The following is a 20,165-nucleotide window of genomic DNA, read 5'->3' on the forward strand; positions in this document are numbered from 1 at the left end:
CCAACATTCCATGGAATGTCTGTCTGAAGCGCATTGGTTCAAGTAAACGACCGGCCGTTAAAAGGCTCCAGATTTCAGAATCATCTCAATCTATGTTTATTAAGGCTAACCTTCCCATATAATAAGCGGGTCCAGGGAGGAGCTGCCTTTGTACCCATCAACCATTTGGGAGCGTTGAAATCATCATTTATTTCAAAAATTTAAATTTATAAAATAAGATAGATTTATTTATATATTTTATATTTTTTTATACTTTTCCTCATATATGGGCCAAATTTTTTTTTAATAGACGAGTCCTATTTTGCACCATGTTTAAATCACTATTTGTCCCAAAAATTTAAACTGATGGAATAAGATAAATTTATTTATATATTTTATATTTTCTTATACAGAGATGTCCTGTGAGCTGAAAAGAATGAGTTATCTAGAGCGCTCCAAAATATATTATTTTTTATTTTTTAAAATATATTTGTATTAAAATTGTATGATACAACCGTCTTACTAAAAAAACAGAAAAACTAACCTTGGACATGCATTTCCAAAACTGTGGTGTTGAAGAAAGAGATTTTTTTTTGTCCAATATATTTGATGCAGTACACACAAACTTCATGAGAGTACAACCTGACACTGTTAGGATCAGAATGGCTCCTACATAATATTGTTATCTAACATGAGCTTTTTGTAATAAGTAGCTTGTTATTGATCAGCAATTCCTTGATCTATTTCAAAGAATTCAATGAAAAGCTATAGCGAACAAGCAAGGGCTGTACTTAATTTCACTGTAACTATCAATGAGAGCCCCAGATATTTTTGGAACAATTAATGCTTCACTGCACCATACTATTATTCCCCGCTTCAATCCCCACTGTTTGGTGATGGATGAAATGGTACAAGAGATGCACCTGTATCTGTGCTCTCAGTGGGGAATAGAGTGGTGCTGAAAAGCAGCACTCATCTCCTTACGAGAGAATAAAATGAGTCAATATGATGGAATAGTGACATTTTCTGGAACCCTGTCTGATGTTCCTTAGATTCTTGGAATTCTTCCAGAAAATTGTCCCATTAATTTTATCTTTTACCCCTTCGTTTTTGCAAGCATCACTTACTTATTCCCTTGGAGGAACAATCGAATAAAGATCAAGGAGTGGATTGTGAAGGTGAATGCAATAGCAAGGGAGGGCTAAGGTGCCTTCCACGTTGCTCCACATACCATTACTTCAATTCCACCTTACGTTAGTGGATTCACTAAGAAGAGTGTTCCCGGCCAGTAGTATATCGATATGAACTCACTGGTGCGACGTGACGTATCATGCCAACTGTACCCGATAATCTTCCCCGAAGTGGTGTAAACCGCGATATTTTATGCCAAACCCGGATATTAGGAGGAGGTCGTTGCAGCGGAACCGCCGGATGCTCGTCATCGGCGAAAGGGACGAAACGGGATGGAGGGGAGAAAGAGGAGGAGAAGTCTCGCTTCTCCTGCTCCGGCGATTTGCTTGTTCGATGGCTTTTCCCCTCGCTTTGATTTCGGTGCAGCACCAGCGTAATAACGCTCTTAAAGGCAGGCTTATTAGCATTGGGACATGTTACAAACAAGATTTTATGCCCATGTGGTAGAGCTTTTGATGAAATAGAGGCGTTAGTGAAAAAATATGGAGCAACTATTTTAACTTTCTAGCAAAATTAAAATAACTTTTAGGAAGAACTCCAAAATGAAGTTTTTTGGAAAAATACTTTTAACATACATCGAAAAGCTATTTTAATTTATAATTTTTTATCAAAATACTCATAATAAAACATTCTAATTATAGAAAATATCTCTTTATATTTATTAATATATAATAATAATAATAATAATTTATATCTTTATTATTGTATTATACTATAAATATAATATTATATTACTTTATATCATAATACATTGGTATATTATGTTATATAATATCAAATTATATTATATTATTATGTTTTAGTATACGATATTATATTACTATATTATAATAATATAATATTACATTATAGTAATATTATACTATATCATATATTTATTATTAATATATATTATATTTTATTATACTCTGTTGTATAATACTATGCAATATTTTTTAGAGTTATTTTGTCATACCAAAAGTATTTTCTTGGTTTATTTACCAAACACATATTAAAATTTCACACCACTTTATAAACATAGTTATCAAATAGCAAATAGTTTTTTATAAAAGCTTTATTTTAAAAAGTTTTACTTTCGAAAGCTCTATAGCCAACAGCTATGCCAAACAGGACTTTAGTAATCGCATTATTCTATTTTAGCAGGTTTCATTGCAAAGTTGCTTCTTGATCGCTATAATAGTTACAATGTTGGTTATTTGCCTCAATTCTACAAGCATATATATTATCTCGACTTTCTAGTATTAAAATAATTACTATTATAAGAGTAAAGAGTTTTTATGATATTCTGTAATAAAAAATAATAGATAATGAACAGAAAAGACAGAGGTAATATTTTTCCAACAACCTCTCCATCTCTTTCTGAGGAAAAGTTGATAAAAAAATCAACTTTGAAAAATGATAATAGTAATGGAGGGAATCTGATATTGTTACGATGGTGGTTTTCGTAAACATCGGCTATAAGCCTATAACTGGATGGCTGTAATCCATCTGCTCCAAAATCTCTTATAGTGTGAAAAAACCAACCCCTCCTGACACGTGGCCTTGAAGTTTTTTTCTTGATATCAGGTTTGCACTTGAAAGCATTTTCCTCTTATCTATGTGGCACTGATAAATGCATTCAGCGTGCGCTTCTTTTTGTTTGAAGAGAGCATGAAACCAGGTGTCATGGAAAAGGAGGATCAGTATGCAGAGCTCCTGTACAGGAATGGAGTCAGTAGGTTTCGGTTCTTATACGAGATCACTAATGAACAAGTCCAGCCAAAATAAAAAAAATTGTGTATTCAAGTTGCTGAAACTAAAACTTAAGATCCTTCAAGCTACTGAGTGCTACAATGTAATTATCCGACTACCTGGCTAAAAAAGTTTTAACCCAATCAGGGTTCACAATTTTCTAACCATCTTGATCGTTTCACTACATTCTGACATGAATGCAAACACTAAGCCTGATCAAGTGCCCCTGCAAGAACTCTTAAACAAATTTGAAACAAATAAGAAGTGAAAGGCAACAGTAAATGCTCACACTCCAAAAGTAATTGCTGCACAAAATAGTCATCACTATTTTTTTTTCAGGAACCAGTATGCTCCATGAAAAATCCACAGATGACGCTCACTTCCCATTTACCACCAGCTGCTGCGCAAGAGTCGAGCACAAGGATCTAAAAGAACATGTCCAATAAGAGTGGGGATTAAAATCCTAGTAAAGCACAGGTAATGCTTAAGATGGCATTTAAGTCCGAATTTTGATAGCAGAGGCAAGACAAAAAAAAAAGAGAGGCAGAAGCTTCTCTTTTTTGTCAAAGCCTGTAATGAAAATTTTAAACCAGTCTTAACAGAGGCAAATTTGATCATGACAAAACATTGAGATCTAGCCAAATGACCTATAAACAATCAGGTGGAATATAACTATTTAGAACATCAGCATACATCTTCATGGAATATCTATACTGGTTTCATAATAGAATATGAAAATTATTCCTTTGTTGCAGGCATTAACTGAAGCCTTTCCTCCGATGTTGATTTGCCCACCCCTCTCTCCTCTGCTAGGAGAGACCGTAGATCACTCCCGTTAGCCAGGCTATTAAACTCAACCGATTTGGATGGGTTTGCTGGGTAGCGACGTTGGCAAAAGGTCATTAGTCTCTTCACAGACTGCAAGTACTTTCGAGTTGTCTCGTCATTCATGATGTGGGCCACACTATTAGTGTAGATCTTCTCACGAGCCGATCGCTCGTGGATGCCAACCATAGTCACACCAATAGGCCAGGGTCCATTTCCAATAGCCAATTTAATGTACTGATCCATTGCTGCCAAATAATCTCGTTTCATGCAGCATTCAACCACAACCAGCAATGCGTGACAGATGTCATCTGGAAGAACCTATGATAAGAAAAAAAACTTAGTGTATCACTACATGGTTCATTCATAATTCTTATTGCCGTGATTAGAAGAAACATCACAACATACATGGTACAAGACTCACTAATATGCATAGCAATAACTATATGGGCATATGTAACCCAAAAAGGACTATGGAAACATAGCAGAAAGAATGGAAAAAAAAAACTTGATAATTAAATTTGGAATTTTTTTCTGAGGGATTCCATGGTTATGAAAGTTTAAGTTATGCCCTAGACCCTGATCATTCTGCTAGGTCAAAATGGATTTGAACTGAGTGTGCCGACAATGGAATAATTAATCAAACATGAATGAAGATGTCATTACACGGACATTTCAGTAGACTTTCAAATTGTTGGCCATGTAGGCTGAAGATACAAGTGTTGGATCAATGATTAGCATATGCTTCCCTTTTGCAAATGTACCAAACATTTAATGCCTTTTGAATTTCACGTCCCTATATTAACCAAAGATAACAAAAGAAGCAGTCAAACACCTTTTTTTTGGTGAATAAAAATTATTCATTAAGGCAACACATGAAAAAAAGAATAATGGTGATACCAAATGGTGGCTTGAGGACCACCATGAGAACATCATGATCACCAGAATTGTAATTACGAGACAGAATATCTAATATCATCAGCAAATCAACCCTTATATGGTTAGAACCTCCAGGCAATGATCTAAACTGCTTAACTGCTAAACCAGAACAAAATAGACTTGTGAACAACAACTTCCTCATTCGAGCACATAAAAATGATCAACTTGGTTGAAGTCCTCAAGTTTCAATTCATCAGACTCTTAACAGGTATCTAGGAACATTGGAATTAAAAACAGGGGATAACCTTTATTGGGTTCCCAACAATAAGCTGGCACTCCATGTATCATGTATGATATGGCTTCACAGCTAATATTCATTTATCATCCACCAATACTCTCATGGTTCTCCATGTGGCCCATCCAATCTCTCCAACATCTGCTCCCTTAAGCATGGAAACAAACAAACATCTCAAACTCTCTCATTTATAGACAGGAACAGTCAAACAAAGCCACTTATAAGTTCCTACCCTAATATAATTAGAAACCCTGCAATTCTTTCTCATATATGGATCCTGATGCAGCCTCTATTAAAACACACACTCTTGGTCCTGAATTCTTTCTGTCTTATGTGAAGCCAAGATAGTAGGCTTCTCTGCTTTTTTTCATTTCTTGTAAGATTATACATTCTAGTTAGTTGTTTTTCTTTTCGTTGCTATTGTGATAATTTTCACGGTACACCAATCCCTACGTTGAATCTATGTAAGATGTTAAACCAAAATCTTATAGGATTCAGCGTTCTAGTAAAAGCAACCACTTATTCTTCAGGCTATAATGAGCATAATAATCCACTAGCTTAAGAAAGGATTCCCCCCTCATAAGCATAACGTAACTTTGCTTTCCAGATTCTGTGAATTCTCAAGTTACCTTAGTGGAAAGAGCCAATCACATTAAACAAGCTTTAAGTTTATTATATATACAATAACATGATGATCGGTACTATATTTTTTGCCTGAAATTATAAATTTGGGATGAAATAGGTTTAGTTTCATTTAGCATAAGCTCTTTAATGCATCTAGCGTCCATGAACGTTAAAGTTTTGTTGTGCCTTACACTAGCTAGAGAAGATTCTTACATGGACTGACCAAGCCAACAAATCCATTGCTTGAAAATCAACACGCACATTGGTTCCCCTAAAGTTGCTGTAAAGAATTATAAATATGGTTCAATAGAATTCGGTCAAAAGGTTAGACATGAAAGACATACAAAGTCTCCAAAATAATGTTTTGACCTAGCAAGGCGTAGGCTAAGTGCCCTCACTTGGCCTTCAGCAGGCTCACAATATTATGGAGTTTACTAGGGTTTAAGGTCGCCCTCGAGATTTTGTGTCAATCTTGATAACACTGAAAAATCTTTTTTGACCTGGGAAGGTATAGCTCAAGTGCTCTAACTTCGCCTATAGCGAGTTTAGAATATCCCAGAGTTTCCTTTGGTAAACTTTCCTTGTGTATTGGGGTTTGATGTCTTGAGATTTTACCTTAATCTTGATAATTCTACGAGGGAAATCCTTTTTCTTTCCATGTTGTGGGGGTGGGTGAGTAAGCGTGCATGCGGAAGGGGGGTTGGAAATCAGCACACGGTTGCAAGCATCTAGCCTTGACCGTCAAAGCTTAGGCTAACAATCTCCCTAGCTATACCACTTTTATTGAGCACTTTAGGTAGTGAGCAACCATCTGACAAGTTCTATGGTCATTATCCTAATTCAACTCCCACTTCCAACTTTCAACCACCTTGAATTCTAAACCCAGCTTCCCATAAACTCTATCTCAATGTGAGATTCCAAATCCTTCACAAATGAACAGTCAAATATCATTGTGTCACCTCCCAATGTCTCTCTTATCTTTCAAGCACCAACCATCTCCCAAACTTTGTGCTCGAGCAAATTCAGCAATCCCTTGTATTCTCATGGTTACAAAAAAATGATGCAGCATCAATATTCCAAAACGCTCATACAAGTGTTAGAAGATTTAAATAAATGTTATCTATTTCATGCAATGAGGAGAGAATCTACATTTCATGTACGAAGTAGCCCCCTTCACTCTTTTTTCTCTCTCTTCCATCCTTGCTTTTAGATCTGGAAACTAAAACGGGTATCAAAATCTCTAGAAAAATGACACCATTTAAGCTTCATTTGTTCCTCACATAATTCCAGATTTACATGCTAGTCACATCAAAGAGAGAGGGCTTACAACCATGCAATGCAATAAATTATAAATCTGCCAAAACTTCAGCATCAATTTTCCATCCAATAGTAGATGGCAGCATGGGCTGAAGGGGCAAATTTCTACATCAAAAAAACTTAGAACTAGTATAAGAGATGGTAAATAACAAGACTCGTTATGCTTGAGGTTGGTGCCCTGCATTTAATTGATCTCGAGCTTGACCACAGACAGTTCAAAGCTGGCATAAGTCTCTCCAAATCTAGCCTACTAACAACCATGGAACCATATGCCAAGTAGCTAGTTGGTTGAGGCATCATAAACCATGAACCTGAACCCCCCATCCCTGGATCGTATTATTCATGCATATTTTTTTAGATAATTAACTGACTTGTTCATAAGCATGCTTTCAGTGAGAATCTAATAATCATACAAAAAGCATAGATTGACAACGTCGAGAACATCCGTGATGAATCAAATATGCATAAAAATAAAGAGAAATCCAAGTTGCTAACAATAACAAGAAGAAGAAGAATGAGGCGGAGGAGGACTCCATACCTTTTTCCTGCAGAACTTGAAGAGGGGATGCAGGTAACGAGCGCATTGCTTAAAAGTGGCGACCATCGACTTCCCCTTGGCCGTCCTCTTCTCCGCTTCCGTCATCTCCTCGAGCTCCAGATTCCACTCATTCAGAAGTCTCTTGAAGAACACTAGAATCTTGTCCTCATCACATAGATCCTCAAATTTGGTCTTCATCCGCTTCAAATCCTTGTCGGTGTTCTCTCCTGACGACCCTCCGTCCGCGCTCAGATTCTTGCCCCCATCCGCATCAGCCCCATCGTCCTCCAATCCAGCCCCGTCCTCCCTCTTGCTCTTGCTCCGGTCATGGAGGAAGGACACCGAGCCGGACTTCTGGCGCTTGCGGAGCTCGTCGATGTCGCGGAGGAAGTCGTTGGTCTGGCCCTCGATCATGTCGCTGTCGATCTCCAGGACGCCTGACTTGAGGGTGAGCTTGAGGCGGTCGAGGCGAGCGTCGTCGTCCTCGCCGAAGAGGGTAATGGGCTGCTTCAGGATGCGGAGGCGGCGGATGACATCGTGGCGAGGAAGGACGAGGTCGTCGATCCTCTGTTCCTCGGAGCGAGCTTCGGAGGGCTTCTTGGAGGAGGAGGAGGAGGAGGAGAGGGTGGGGGGGAGGGAGGCCTCGGAACTAGGGTTTTGGCCGGAGGATGCGGTGGAGGGGGCGGAGGAGGGGCGTGATTTGGAAAGGCGTTCGCGTTGCTCCTCGGCGCGAAGCTTTTGGATCTCCTTCTGTTCGATCTCGGAGCGTTTGAGGAGCTTCTTGCCGCCGAAGTCGGCCTCGAGTCTCTCCCTCTTCTTCTGGAGCTCGCGCTTGAGGAGATCCATGGCGGTCGTTAGGGCTCTTTTTCCGTCGTCCCCAAATCTGAACGCAAGGGGCCTAATATGAGGCGTATCCAGTGGCCAGTCTCCGGACCCCAATTTTCATAAAATTATTTTATAACAAATTATGATAATTATTATGATATAATAAATTTTATATCGACTCATATTTTCGTTTAGCTATATTGAATCCAGAATCCTCCTAATTCTAACATTGAAAGCAAACTCTCACTCTCTCTCTATATATAACATAAGTAAATATAAAAATATAAAAAAATTGGCCATACTATTGGTGTTAATTTAATTTTTTTTTCTCGTGTATGTTCTATTTAATTTTGACCGGTTATCATTATAGTTTTAAGTATCAATTGATATGTAGATTTTGATTTTGTTTCAATCAAACTAAATATAAGCAAAAATTTAAATTTGTTCTAAAGCAATTTGATTTTTCCAAAACCAATCGGCTACTTCCATAATTTCTTTTATGTTGCAATCTGTTTCAGACTATTATAATAAATGTTCATTAAGTTTTGAAAATTGCTAGCTCTTGATTAATTAATCTACTAAAATCATGTGCTAAAGTAAATCTAAAAAAACTGGACTCAGAACCGAATATGTTTATTAGTTACGTTTACTGAGAGTTTGAAGCTTATGATCCAAATACAACTGGATTTGACTCAAATTTGACCCATTTACAACCCTAGTTGCACAAATTAACCCTTAGTTGTAATTTTATTAGATATAACTGCACGCACTGCCTGCATTAACTAATAATTTATTGATGTATTATATATTTTTATTTATAGAAAAGGAATATTGGGTGGATGGATATAATACAAATAATTAACTTCAATAAATAAAATTAGTAAAATATTTGCATAGAATATTCACAAGTTTTTATTGTATTTGCCATAAATTTTATATTTAGAAACGAATTTATAAGAAAATATATGCAAGAAGAATGGAGATACATGCCTACTTTCATAAAAAAATATTTGTAGATTTTGCATAAAGATCTATTTCTTTATCAATTTTATAAGAAAATATCAAATTATTTTTTTCAAAAATATATATTTTTAGGGATTTCTAAACAATTGTATCTTGGGCCTAAGAATAAAACATGCCATAGTCTAAACAAATTTGTATCAAATATTAAAAATATGTATCACCCATATTTAAATTTATCCAAAACATTCTAAATATGCATTTTTTTTCCAAAATAAAAAGGCGACCATTTTAACAAAATCAATAATTAAGTAGAACTTTCATCCAAAATTTATAAAATATTTTGTGCTTAGAATTATGACAGGAGCTAAATAAATAGAGGATGGAGACACATGAGCCCCTTTCCTCTTGCTATTCTTGTTATTAAAGTTAAAACTGAGCTAACATGTATTGATTAAAAATTTGAGTATATCTTGAGATGTTGAGTAGAGATTCACAACCACATGTATAGGAATCAAGGACCTCCATCATAATTTAGGATGTTGGGGCCCAATGATATTTGGGACAAGGAGTAGCTAAACGATTATGGGCTTCCTTTAAAAAAAATCAAAAAAACATAATAAAAACCACCTAATTAAAATTTTGATATTTTGAGAATAGAATAGCAATTGTCATATCAACTATAACTAGACCTTACAGTGGAAAATAATCGACAATAGTTTCCGAATAATTTATGTCATTAGGGTCAACTCAACCATGAAAATCTTCCAACAAAAGCATTAGGTTCTGATATAATACAAATATGCTGCCTATAACTTTGTTTTTACTCCTGCTAATCAACCAGTGAAACAGAAATAATCCATAATTAGATAAAAGTAATTTAAATAATAGCATAATATCTACCATTATAATGGCAAAGTCTTTGCAAATGAACTTGGCAATTATGTAGAGAGATGAATATGCATTCCTGTTAGGGCCAGGTTAGAAGTATGAAAATGTTCCAAGGGATTTACAAAAGTTCAAACTGATACTGATTTATGGACCAGATCATACATGGTCACAACTTTGATGGATAATGTCATGCCCCAATCCAAAACTCGGGTCCGAGCATGCAATACAGCTGCACATTCTCTAGGACAGAGCCCTAAAGAATATACAAAGCCTAAAAATATAATACAACCTCAATATCCGTAACCAACAATGATCTCATTCATACCAAGCAATAAAGTTGATCCAATTACAAAATTTGATCATCCAACCTAGTATCGGAGATACAAATTACATAGTACATGACTATGATTGAGATTATAAGTGGAAGTAATAATAAAATAGAGTATCACTGATTATGGGGTTGGATGATCAAATTTTGTAATTGGATCAACTTTATTGGTTAGTATGAATTGAGATTATTGTTGATTGATTTTGATGTTGTATTATATTTTTAGACCTTGCATATTCTCTAGAGCTCTGCCCTAGAGAGTGTGTGGCCGTATCGCATGTTCGGACCCGAATTTTGGATGCGGGGCATGACATATAAAAGGTTTAAACTGAGGAAGCTAGTTCAGAGATATTTTCTAGCAGTAGATTCTTCTCCCGTTCCCCAGCATGGAGGCTCCCAATGCTTTACTGAGTAAATTGTTTCATTGCTTTGCTAAGAGAGCCGCCATTACTTGGCAAGTATGGGAAGCTCTGGTTTCACTCTTATTTGCACCAAGCTAACCTTTGTGGAGAGAAACTAGGCTGCAAACTCTGGATTAAAACAGAAACAGTTCAAGTACCCGACGACACTTCCACAATATCTTGCTCCCAAGAATTGCACCTTAGTAAAATTTTGGATATGGAACAATCCTAGTTCCCGGCAGTATTCCTTGCACCACCCTGTGAGCTTATAAGGTTCATTAGCAACTACATTAATGCTGGGTACCTGTGGCTTGAAGCAATTACTGAGCATGCATTTGTACTCACATTTTTATAGTCCCCTGTAAGCTTACGTGCTTCATGAGCAACTACATTAATGCTGGATACCTGTGGCTTTAATCAATTATAGAGCATTCATTTATACCCACTCTTACAGTGCCCATCAGTTCATGAACATTTAGACAGATTCCAGGCATCTGGTTGGAAGGCATCAATTATTATCCCATAAGCTAAAATTTCCATTACTTAGTGAAACATAAAGTAGTATTTGCAAGAACTATTCCATCGAATGACAAAGTCTAGCTACATTACAAAAAGAGCTTTTTAGATCTCTCCATCTCCACCCACCAAACTCACTCACAACCTTCTATGTAGACTGGAACTTGGGACAGGTACCGTGACCGTAGATGAACTTAGCTGTGTGCTCTGTGTACACCTGAGTTTCTTTTTCTAGGCTGCCAATCCAAATCAATCAGATAATATTCTTAGTAACTCAATGGGGCAGGTTATAAGGAGATGGATAAGAGACTTACGATTTCCTAACAGCTTTGCTTAAGATTGCAGCAGATGCAAAGGTCTTGCCATCAAGATATCTGCCTTCTCCTTTAATTCTTTGTCTGATCCTCGCATCAAATTCCTCCGCATCCAATGTAAATGGACAATCAGATGCCTGCATGTTTCACGCACTATTTAGGAATAATTCTTCATATACATGCTAATGATCATGCTAAAAGTTCCCATTAGTTGTATCGTAAAAATTTCGTAAAATATCACCGCCAATCATCATTCAGCGAAAGGATAATCACAATTATGGGCTCTGGAACTTGAAGAAGCCAGCTAAGGGTACTTACTACTAAGCCTTGAACACACTAAACCAAATTAGCTATATATGAGGCTATGGAGAATGAGATGGAAGTTATGATTATATGTATGTGTCCTACCATGACCCAGCCCCAAGTGTCGGCGTAGGAAGGGACATGAGCTGAGTAAGGCACAACATCTGCACACAAAACAGTAATTCTCCAAGTCAATGCTGAAGCTCTAAAAGAGAAGGGAAGCAATTCAGAGCACCCTAAGGTGAAGTATTGAGTGGCTCTCTAGTCACTACATACATCTGAAAACCTGTCTCAGTGTGTTGTAGATGCAAGAGAAGACCTCTGTATGTGTAAAGACTCCTGCTGGCCCTGCCTGCATTAAGAAGAAGGAAGTCAATATATTCATATGCACCAGTCATGGAGGTTTTAGCAGGGGTTGAGTTCATAATTAATGGCTTCCAACACGTACCTGCGTCACAAAGATGCCACCCTCATTTAGCTTAGGTTTGACTGTTGACTCGTAGAAGGATTTGGTGTAGAGTTGGTAACATGGACCTCCCTCGAGGGGATCGGCCAAGTCTCCTATGATCACATCAAACTGATCCTTACTCTTCTCCAGCTGAGCTCTGTATTTGCCATCGATTACTTATTAGAAAATTCCGAAGCTAACATATATAACATACTATCCATTGCTGATCATACTGGTATCACTAACAAAACTAGCCATAAGTCGCTCAACAGATGAGATCTTAGCTATAAGGAAATTGAATTCTACAATGAGATCATAAACTAGAACAGTGGAACATATCTTCTTTTTTCTTTTTTCTTTTTTCCGAACAAGTAGTTGCAAATCTTCTACACTAGAATAGGTTGGTGGTCTGCCTTTAAAAATTAGAGAAATGATTGAAAGTGGAATTACTATTTACGCCAAGATTTGAGATTACCGAGCATCGTTGATGACGAGTTGAAGTCTTGAATCAAAGAATGCATCTCGGTTAGCAACCAAGTGCGATTTGCAAAAGTCCACCACTTCCTGCCATGAAAACAAATTTAAATAAACCAAAAAGACTGTAGCAACAGAGTATATAGCCTTGGCCGGTGATTCTGAACTACCAACCGCAGCGAAAGTTCAGAAAGTAAATTTCAGTTATAAGCCCACTTTGAGAATAAAACTTATGTCTATGAGAAAACCCAAGATACCAATTTTATGTCACAAGAAATAGTACAAACAAATCCAATCCCAAAATCGAATTTGTAATCCATAAATATATATTACAGTGATAGAATTTCCAGCAATAACTTGAAAAGACTGAATTTTAGTAACATAAAGCTAATATCTTTACCTCATCTATGTCACACATGACTACCTTCTCCACTGTCCTGTGCCTAAGGATCTCTCTTGCAGTGGAACCTTCTCCTCCACCCATTATAAAAATCATTTTGGGACTGTAAAAGATGATCTCATGTCATTCTATCTCAATTATATTAGAAAGAAAAGAAATATTAAAGTTTCACTTTTCTACGAGGAAAAAACAAGGAAATCAATAAGAAAAGGTACCTTGGGTGGTGCAGAAGAGCTGGATGAACAAGGGATTCATGGTAGATAAATTCATCTATCTCCGTGCTCTGAAGCTTTCCATCAATTACTAAAGCCTGCAAGAAATATAGAAAGGAACTAAAATTCCATTTTTTTTTTTTAAAAAAAGAAAAGGAACCTAAGAGATATATATACTCTTTTTGATGTACAAGAGGTATATATACTAGAATAAATATTAGTACAACCGTTTAATTCTCTGTACAGACCTTTCCAAAGGGTTTTGTGTCCAGCAAAGCAATGTCCTGATATCGAGTAGCTCCAGTGTGCAGGACGCTGACAACAAGAACATTTAGACAAAAAAAAGTCGAATTAATGAATTTTTCTTTATGAAAAAATAATGCCTTTTTCTATTCTTTTTCTTTTTTTGTTGTTTGTTCACTGGTATGGTTGGGCACTGGAAATTTTAACCCTCTCTTTCAAAAGAAAACTGAGTTTTACTTCGGGAATGGCAGATTATTTGCAGAAAAAAAACTAGAGAAAATAAGTGAAAAGAAAACATAATCCATTCCAACATCTGAAGAGCCCTCATTGTAATAATTATAGTAGCATGCGTCCAAAAAGCAACATCAACTGCTCCAAAACCACCAAGCAAAAAGCCACTCCTTTTTGTTCCCTTCTCCCTTCTCAGGGATAGTGTACTGCTAAAGTATTAAAAAAAGAGGAAAAGAAACTCCTCCATGTTTCAAAAGGTACAAATAAAACTTCATTAAAGAGAAAACTAGTAAGTCTGCAAGTGTGTATATCATCTATAAAAAAAAAAATGATAAATGCATGCGAAATACCTGTTGAGAGCATAACACCATCTCAAGTTCTGTGCAATCTCTTCTTCATACCAACAATTCTTCCTCGCACCCTCTCCATGAATTCCATTCCCACTCCCATTCCCCTTCCCATTAGAGCTCGAGATATCACCCATTTCCCTCGACCAAACAAAAACCAACGCGAAAGAGAAGAACCGAGACGACCCTTCTTTTCCGACTTCCAAGGACAAGGGAACGAGAACACTCGCTAGAAAAAGTGATACCAAGTTATCAACTTAGCAGAGGAAGAAAGAAAGGAAGGAACGTGAAGCAGGGGTGGAGTGGTGGGTTGGAATATAAGGAGAGCGAGGGAGTGGCGTTGGCAGCGGAATCGACAAGGAGGTATGATTTCAAGCGTTTGGAATGAGATAGATCTTTATCATTAATCATACTCTTTCCCTGGAGATGATAAAACAAAGCGGTGGGGCTTCTTGTTGCGCTCGATTCTATAACATTTATTTGACTACGAGGGGGCAGGCGTCAAGCTGGGAACGACGGAGAGAAGGGAAGCGGGGAAAGAAGTGGAATGGAAACGTGCGAGGAATGCATGGGTACTGGAGAGGAGGCAGAAAAAGAGAGAGAGAGAGAGAGAGAGAGAGAGAGAGAGAGAGAGCCCGGGTTCTGAGGTTGATTTGAGGCGCCTGCCGCGCGTGGGCGCGAGTTTTCTCGGGGATTGGCCGCTGCCGCGCGGCGTTTTGCGATGGCCATCATGGCCGTGATGATAACGATATCCATCACACCTGGCCTTGCCTGACACCCGGATCGCAGCGGATTTCGTCCCCACCCCCGGGCGATTCCTCGGCAAAACATCGCCGGCCGAAACGTCCGGAGTAACGCCGTTTCATAAAAACCCCCGGCACCACGAAGATTTCCACATCTGTGAGCCACCATTATACCAAAAAAAAAAAAAAAATCTAAAGTAAACGCTATTTCATAGAAACCCACCATTTTTTTGTTTTATACAATGGCAACTCACACGCGCAGGAGTACACCCAATATATATATATATAATAGATATAAAACTCTTTCAAATTTATTTTTTTTGAGCATGATAGGAGACAATCTAATCATCAGTAACATTGTTCGTCTCTTAAAAAAAAAATCTATCATGATTTGCAAGCATGCAACAACTCTTACAACCATTTTAATGTTATAGCAGGCGTTACCCTGCTAAATAATTTAGGAAGCCATGGCGATGCCTTAAGTTACGGTCATGGCTGATAATTAAAACTAGGACCACATTAGAAGTGCAGGTGCTGCTAGAAATCCGTCGTGTTCTGGAATAACTCGCTGACACACTGTAAACGTTAAATTGATGATGTATGTACATATCGATGATGATGCATGATTGCTTTGCATAATGGTGGTGCAGGAAAATACGGGAAAGAAAGCTCAACAAGATTTTAGAGAGAGAGAGAGAGAAAAAAAGCTTGTGAGGAGACGAGAGTGAGCGTGCCACTGGCCATCATCATCGTCGTCAAGAAAGGAAAAACAAGAACATTATTAATATGATATCGAAATAGATGCGTGCCAGAGCAGGGGGCATGCCCTTATAATCGCACAGCTCCATCCCCCCTGCCATCTTCCCGCTATTAATTGCTACAGAGACCAGAATAGAGCCATCAAAACACACCCACTAACTTAAAACCAACCACTACTGAGCTGGGTCGTCACTTTGCACAAGCATGACGTCACCTCGATGTATAGCATTGCTGCTTTAATTCTCTCGCCGAGTGCTGCAACCATTTGATCGTTCCCGATTGTCATGATCTTGTAGAATAGCTCTGATCAAATATCTTGTTTTTTTTTTTGGGTTCATTTGAGGGAACAAGGATTAAAAAAAGGACTTAGGCTATGGAAGACCCCTGAAGTACATGTCAAGCATGTCCAGGAGAGATAAAGGTTTTTTTTCTAGTACTGTACTTGATCAGAACTAAAACCTATTGGAATGTTCTTAGGTGAAAAATGCTAATCTAAAACTCTAACAATCACTTGGACTTCGTCAAGTTAAAGCATGGGGAGTTGATTTTATGAGACAGGAATTCACCTACCATACTTCTGCTGTAGAAAAATCATTGTCGGGTTCAAGCTTAATTATTAGTAAAAATTTGAATAAATATTTTTTTTTTATTTTGTACTGAAGCGGATGACTCCTGCAGTTCTAATATTGATACATCCAATAAGGTTATAAAACAACAAATTCCGAAACACTCTAGGCATCTTCTCTTTCCCAATTTATAGGATGCTTTCGGAATGATTAGTCACATACGAAACCACTCAGTCTGAAGCTCTATTTTACCGAAAGTCACACCACCATATTACTGTAAATTGTTGAAAGTTAGTTTTGTCCGTGAGTTTTCAGTGGTTCTGCAGGTCAAAAAAAGTACTCATAAAATCATGGTAAAATCATCATTCATGGCATTATAAATTCATTTTCTTAGCAGGTGCTATTGATATCAATACTTTTTTTTTCTTGGCTTTCTCAATATTACAATTTTGTGATGTTGCCGACCAAGGAAAGCTAAAAAAATTGCAACAGCTAAAGAATAATTATGAAAAAAATATATAAACATTATTTATAAGAAGACAGGAGAATGCGACGCAATATCTCAAAATATTACAAAAAAATAAATATTCTCATCAGAAGCTTTTCAAGATGTAAGACATGAATTTCACATGGCAATTCATAATAGAGATATTGAATGCTTGCAATAGCCAAGTAATCAGATACAAAAAACTCAATTGGAAAAAATGTTGTCATGCATGATAATCTGAAACTTTTTTCTCATTCAATTCACATTTCTACCAGATTCTGAATTCTCTCAGATATAAATTTTCAAGTTCTGTTGATAGATTGAGATAGATTAGAGACTATTTTATTGTGTCTTAGAGATTCGGTTGTTCCATATATTTTTATAATAGGGAATCCATGGTCTTGGGCTGGTAAAATGGAGAACATAACACAAAGGCAGCATTCACAGCTGTCCCCTGTCTGTGCCATGATGAAGAGGCACCTCACCGCAGATCCGGGCAGCAAAGTCTCCCACTGAATCATGCCTCCCAAAAGGGTCATCATAACTCTACCATACTAATGGCAAGTACCTCGCAAGCCACCAAGCGGCTTGTGGTGATTGAGGAGAAAAGAAGGAGAGATATCTCTCTTGGAGATGCCAAAGCTTTTGTTATCATTCCAATTCTCCTTGTAATACGTTCCATTTGTTAATAATGACAGGGTGTGGACTGTGGAATAATTCCTTGATGTTAGAAAGGCCTTACATATCAATGCAAGCAATGTTGCAAACACTATGGTTTTAGCTGTTCTACTTCTACAAAGACATTTATCAAAACCATGTTGTGTGCTGCATATCCCAATTAGATCTTCCAAAGTTACAGCTTAATTACAACAACCACATGCCTCTGCATTATTAACATAATGATTGTTGTGTATATTTGCATTATTTTAATTTAATTATGACTTCAAATACAATTTAAAATATTTCATGACACAATTTTTCAGATACTAGATTTCATTTGTGAGCAAAATTGTGTTGTTCTTTTGTTTTAATGAAATTTTTTTTTTCTTTTTTTGATTGTAAGGGAGGCTAATACAGACATGCATGCCATGAGGACGCTGTATGGAAGTTATTAATTACAATGAAGATTAATGTAATAGAGTGACATGATGCTTTATGAATCTATACATGGTACATATGTTTGTTAACTTGTTGTTTGGGGAAATTGTTGATTAACATGTTGCCATAATATGTAGAAACTTATTAGAAGACATAGGCGATGTTGGTCATATGCAGATTATCATAGGGGACGCACGAACATAGGTGCGTATCAATGGTTAGGTCTGAACATGTGGGGGGATCGTATAATGATCATTTTCAAATCTATGCAGGCAGATGAATGAAAAAGTTCAGCATACTTTGAGATCTGTGCAAAAAGCGATACAACAATTTATGCCGTGAAAGACATCATTCTTTCGCACAAAAGATACAACTTGAACCGACCAGGCTTGGGCAAGCTTCGGCATCAAAACTGATCTAGCTTGCATATACCCTATCTATCTTGTCCTTCACAAAAAAGATGGATATTATCAGGCTAATTTTTGAGGTCGTCAAGCATATTTTCCCATAAAAATAAATAGAAAAAGATGCAAGTATTTATGTCCATTCATGTTGTATGCTGTAAGGGATTCATGTAACCAACTTGGTGAGTGTGGATTCTCTGTAGCCGAAGTCTCTTGGCAATTTCTTTGAGGTAAAATCTCTTGGCAATTTCACCTGCATGGCATGGGCCAATTACCTACAAAGGCCATAAGCAAGTATAATTCATTACTGTGCGCTGCTATATGTTGCACCTCTTAAAATGACATTTGTTTTCAATAGATTCGTTGGATCCAAGTTCCATTGTTCATGACGAGACATGCACGAACTAAGTGGTTAGCTCAATTAGCGTCTGATTAGGCTGAGTTTGATAGAACTTGGTTAGGTTGGGTTGGGTGAATTGAGTTCCTTGAATTGATTGGTTTGCCAAAAGTGTTGGAGACTCTTGGATCTAAAGTTACAGGCATGTTTCATCAAACAAAAAAAAAAGTGACAGGATATTTAAGAAACTCAACGTCTTTTAGGATTTGATCATTCTCGGCACTTTTTTTTTGGTTTTTAGTAAGATGGAGGGAGGCCTCCACGCTCAGAAACGTTACACAAAAGTGCTATCACGGTACAATAAGACTCTCTATATATCTCTTCAATAAACCCCTCCCATTATTCCAAGTGCTCAATGCATTGCTGCGAATTTGATAAGATATTTTAGTCTTGTTGGTGAACGCATGCTCAATGTGTTCTAGCCAAATACTCGAGTACTTGAACACGCGCGCATTCTTGGACACATTTTCAGCAGGTGGATACCTGATCATTTCATATCCTTTTGGATGGATTTCATCAAAAAATATTCCTTTGGATGGAGAATAAGGGGGGTTATTTCCAAAAGTGGAGAATATCCTGCGAAGGACCAAAAAATTGGAGATAAAATAGGTTTAATACCAGAGGAGAGGATAAGTAGGTGATCGAATTTATAATTTTATTCCACGATTTAATTTTGGTGAAACAGACTTTTACAATGGAATAGAAAAAAGTGATGGTAATTTTGATTGTGTAACATTGTGAAATCGGATGCACATCAAACGCAATTTATTCTCTGCACTATCCCTTGAACTAAACATCAAGATCCCTTGAATAACTTTAATCATTGGTATTCATTATCTGGTTGCTGCTCCCATGATCAGTGAGATAAAGTTTGTGGAAGAAATGATAATGTACAAATAGAGAGCGAGCTACATTTAGATGCTGAATAGCTAGCCATCGCTCGAATAGCTTTAGCCACTATTCACCCTCTAACCAGTTAACCAACCAAATGTTATTTCATTATTTGGATGATGCTCCCAATGGTTCGTGCATGGGATAATGTTGTGCAAGGAGTGAAAAAGTAGCGTGAGAGAGTGCTTTGAATGGTTAAAATTATTTCCTATGCTCTCTCGAATAACTTCAATCAGGTTAAGTACCTTTTTTTTCAGACGTTGATCAAACATGTTTATTTATCACTTTTTTGGTGAAGTTTGGCTGGTTTTTTAGATAACTTTATTTTATCAGCCTTTAACGAGCAATACAAACATAACCCAAAAAACCTCTACTAGCTAGTACATAAGTTCTACTCCTCCAATAATATCTGAATAAATTTATTCATCTACCAAATACAACCTTAGGGTGATGTAGAATATAAGCCCCTGAGTTACACCCTTTTCACATTGCAAACACAATCCAATTTCAACCTGTAAAAGCCAGGGCACTTGAGTGTGATACATAGA

At 37.1% G+C, this 20,165-nt stretch overlaps 2 protein-coding genes across 2 annotated transcripts; both read right to left on the minus strand.

Moving 5' to 3' along the window:
* Positions 1-3,369: 3,369 nt before the first annotated feature.
* LOC103716454 (pre-mRNA-splicing factor 18-like) lies at positions 3,370-8,290 on the minus strand. Its single transcript, XM_008804458.4, has 2 exons — positions 7,380-8,290; positions 3,370-4,047 (listed from the first exon to the last, which is right to left on the minus strand). The coding sequence occupies exons 1-2, from the start codon at positions 8,223-8,225 to the stop codon at positions 3,640-3,642; spliced, it is 1,254 nt and encodes a 417-aa protein (XP_008802680.1). The 5' UTR covers positions 8,226-8,290; the 3' UTR covers positions 3,370-3,639.
* Positions 8,291-11,282: 2,992 nt separating this feature from the next.
* LOC103716455 (thermospermine synthase ACAULIS5-like) lies at positions 11,283-14,879 on the minus strand. Its single transcript, XM_008804459.4, has 10 exons — positions 14,276-14,879; positions 13,700-13,766; positions 13,455-13,549; positions 13,240-13,342; positions 12,841-12,929; positions 12,366-12,522; positions 12,194-12,269; positions 12,023-12,081; positions 11,615-11,751; positions 11,283-11,536 (listed from the first exon to the last, which is right to left on the minus strand). Exons 1-10 carry the CDS (start codon positions 14,407-14,409, stop codon positions 11,449-11,451), a joined length of 1,005 nt encoding a protein of 334 aa, XP_008802681.2. The 5' UTR covers positions 14,410-14,879; the 3' UTR covers positions 11,283-11,448.
* Between the last annotated feature and the right edge of the window lie 5,286 nt (positions 14,880-20,165).

This window comes from Phoenix dactylifera, unplaced genomic scaffold (genome assembly GCF_009389715.1).
Source record: "Phoenix dactylifera cultivar Barhee BC4 unplaced genomic scaffold, palm_55x_up_171113_PBpolish2nd_filt_p 000076F, whole genome shotgun sequence".
NCBI classification, from domain to species: Eukaryota; Viridiplantae; Streptophyta; class Magnoliopsida; order Arecales; family Arecaceae; genus Phoenix; species Phoenix dactylifera.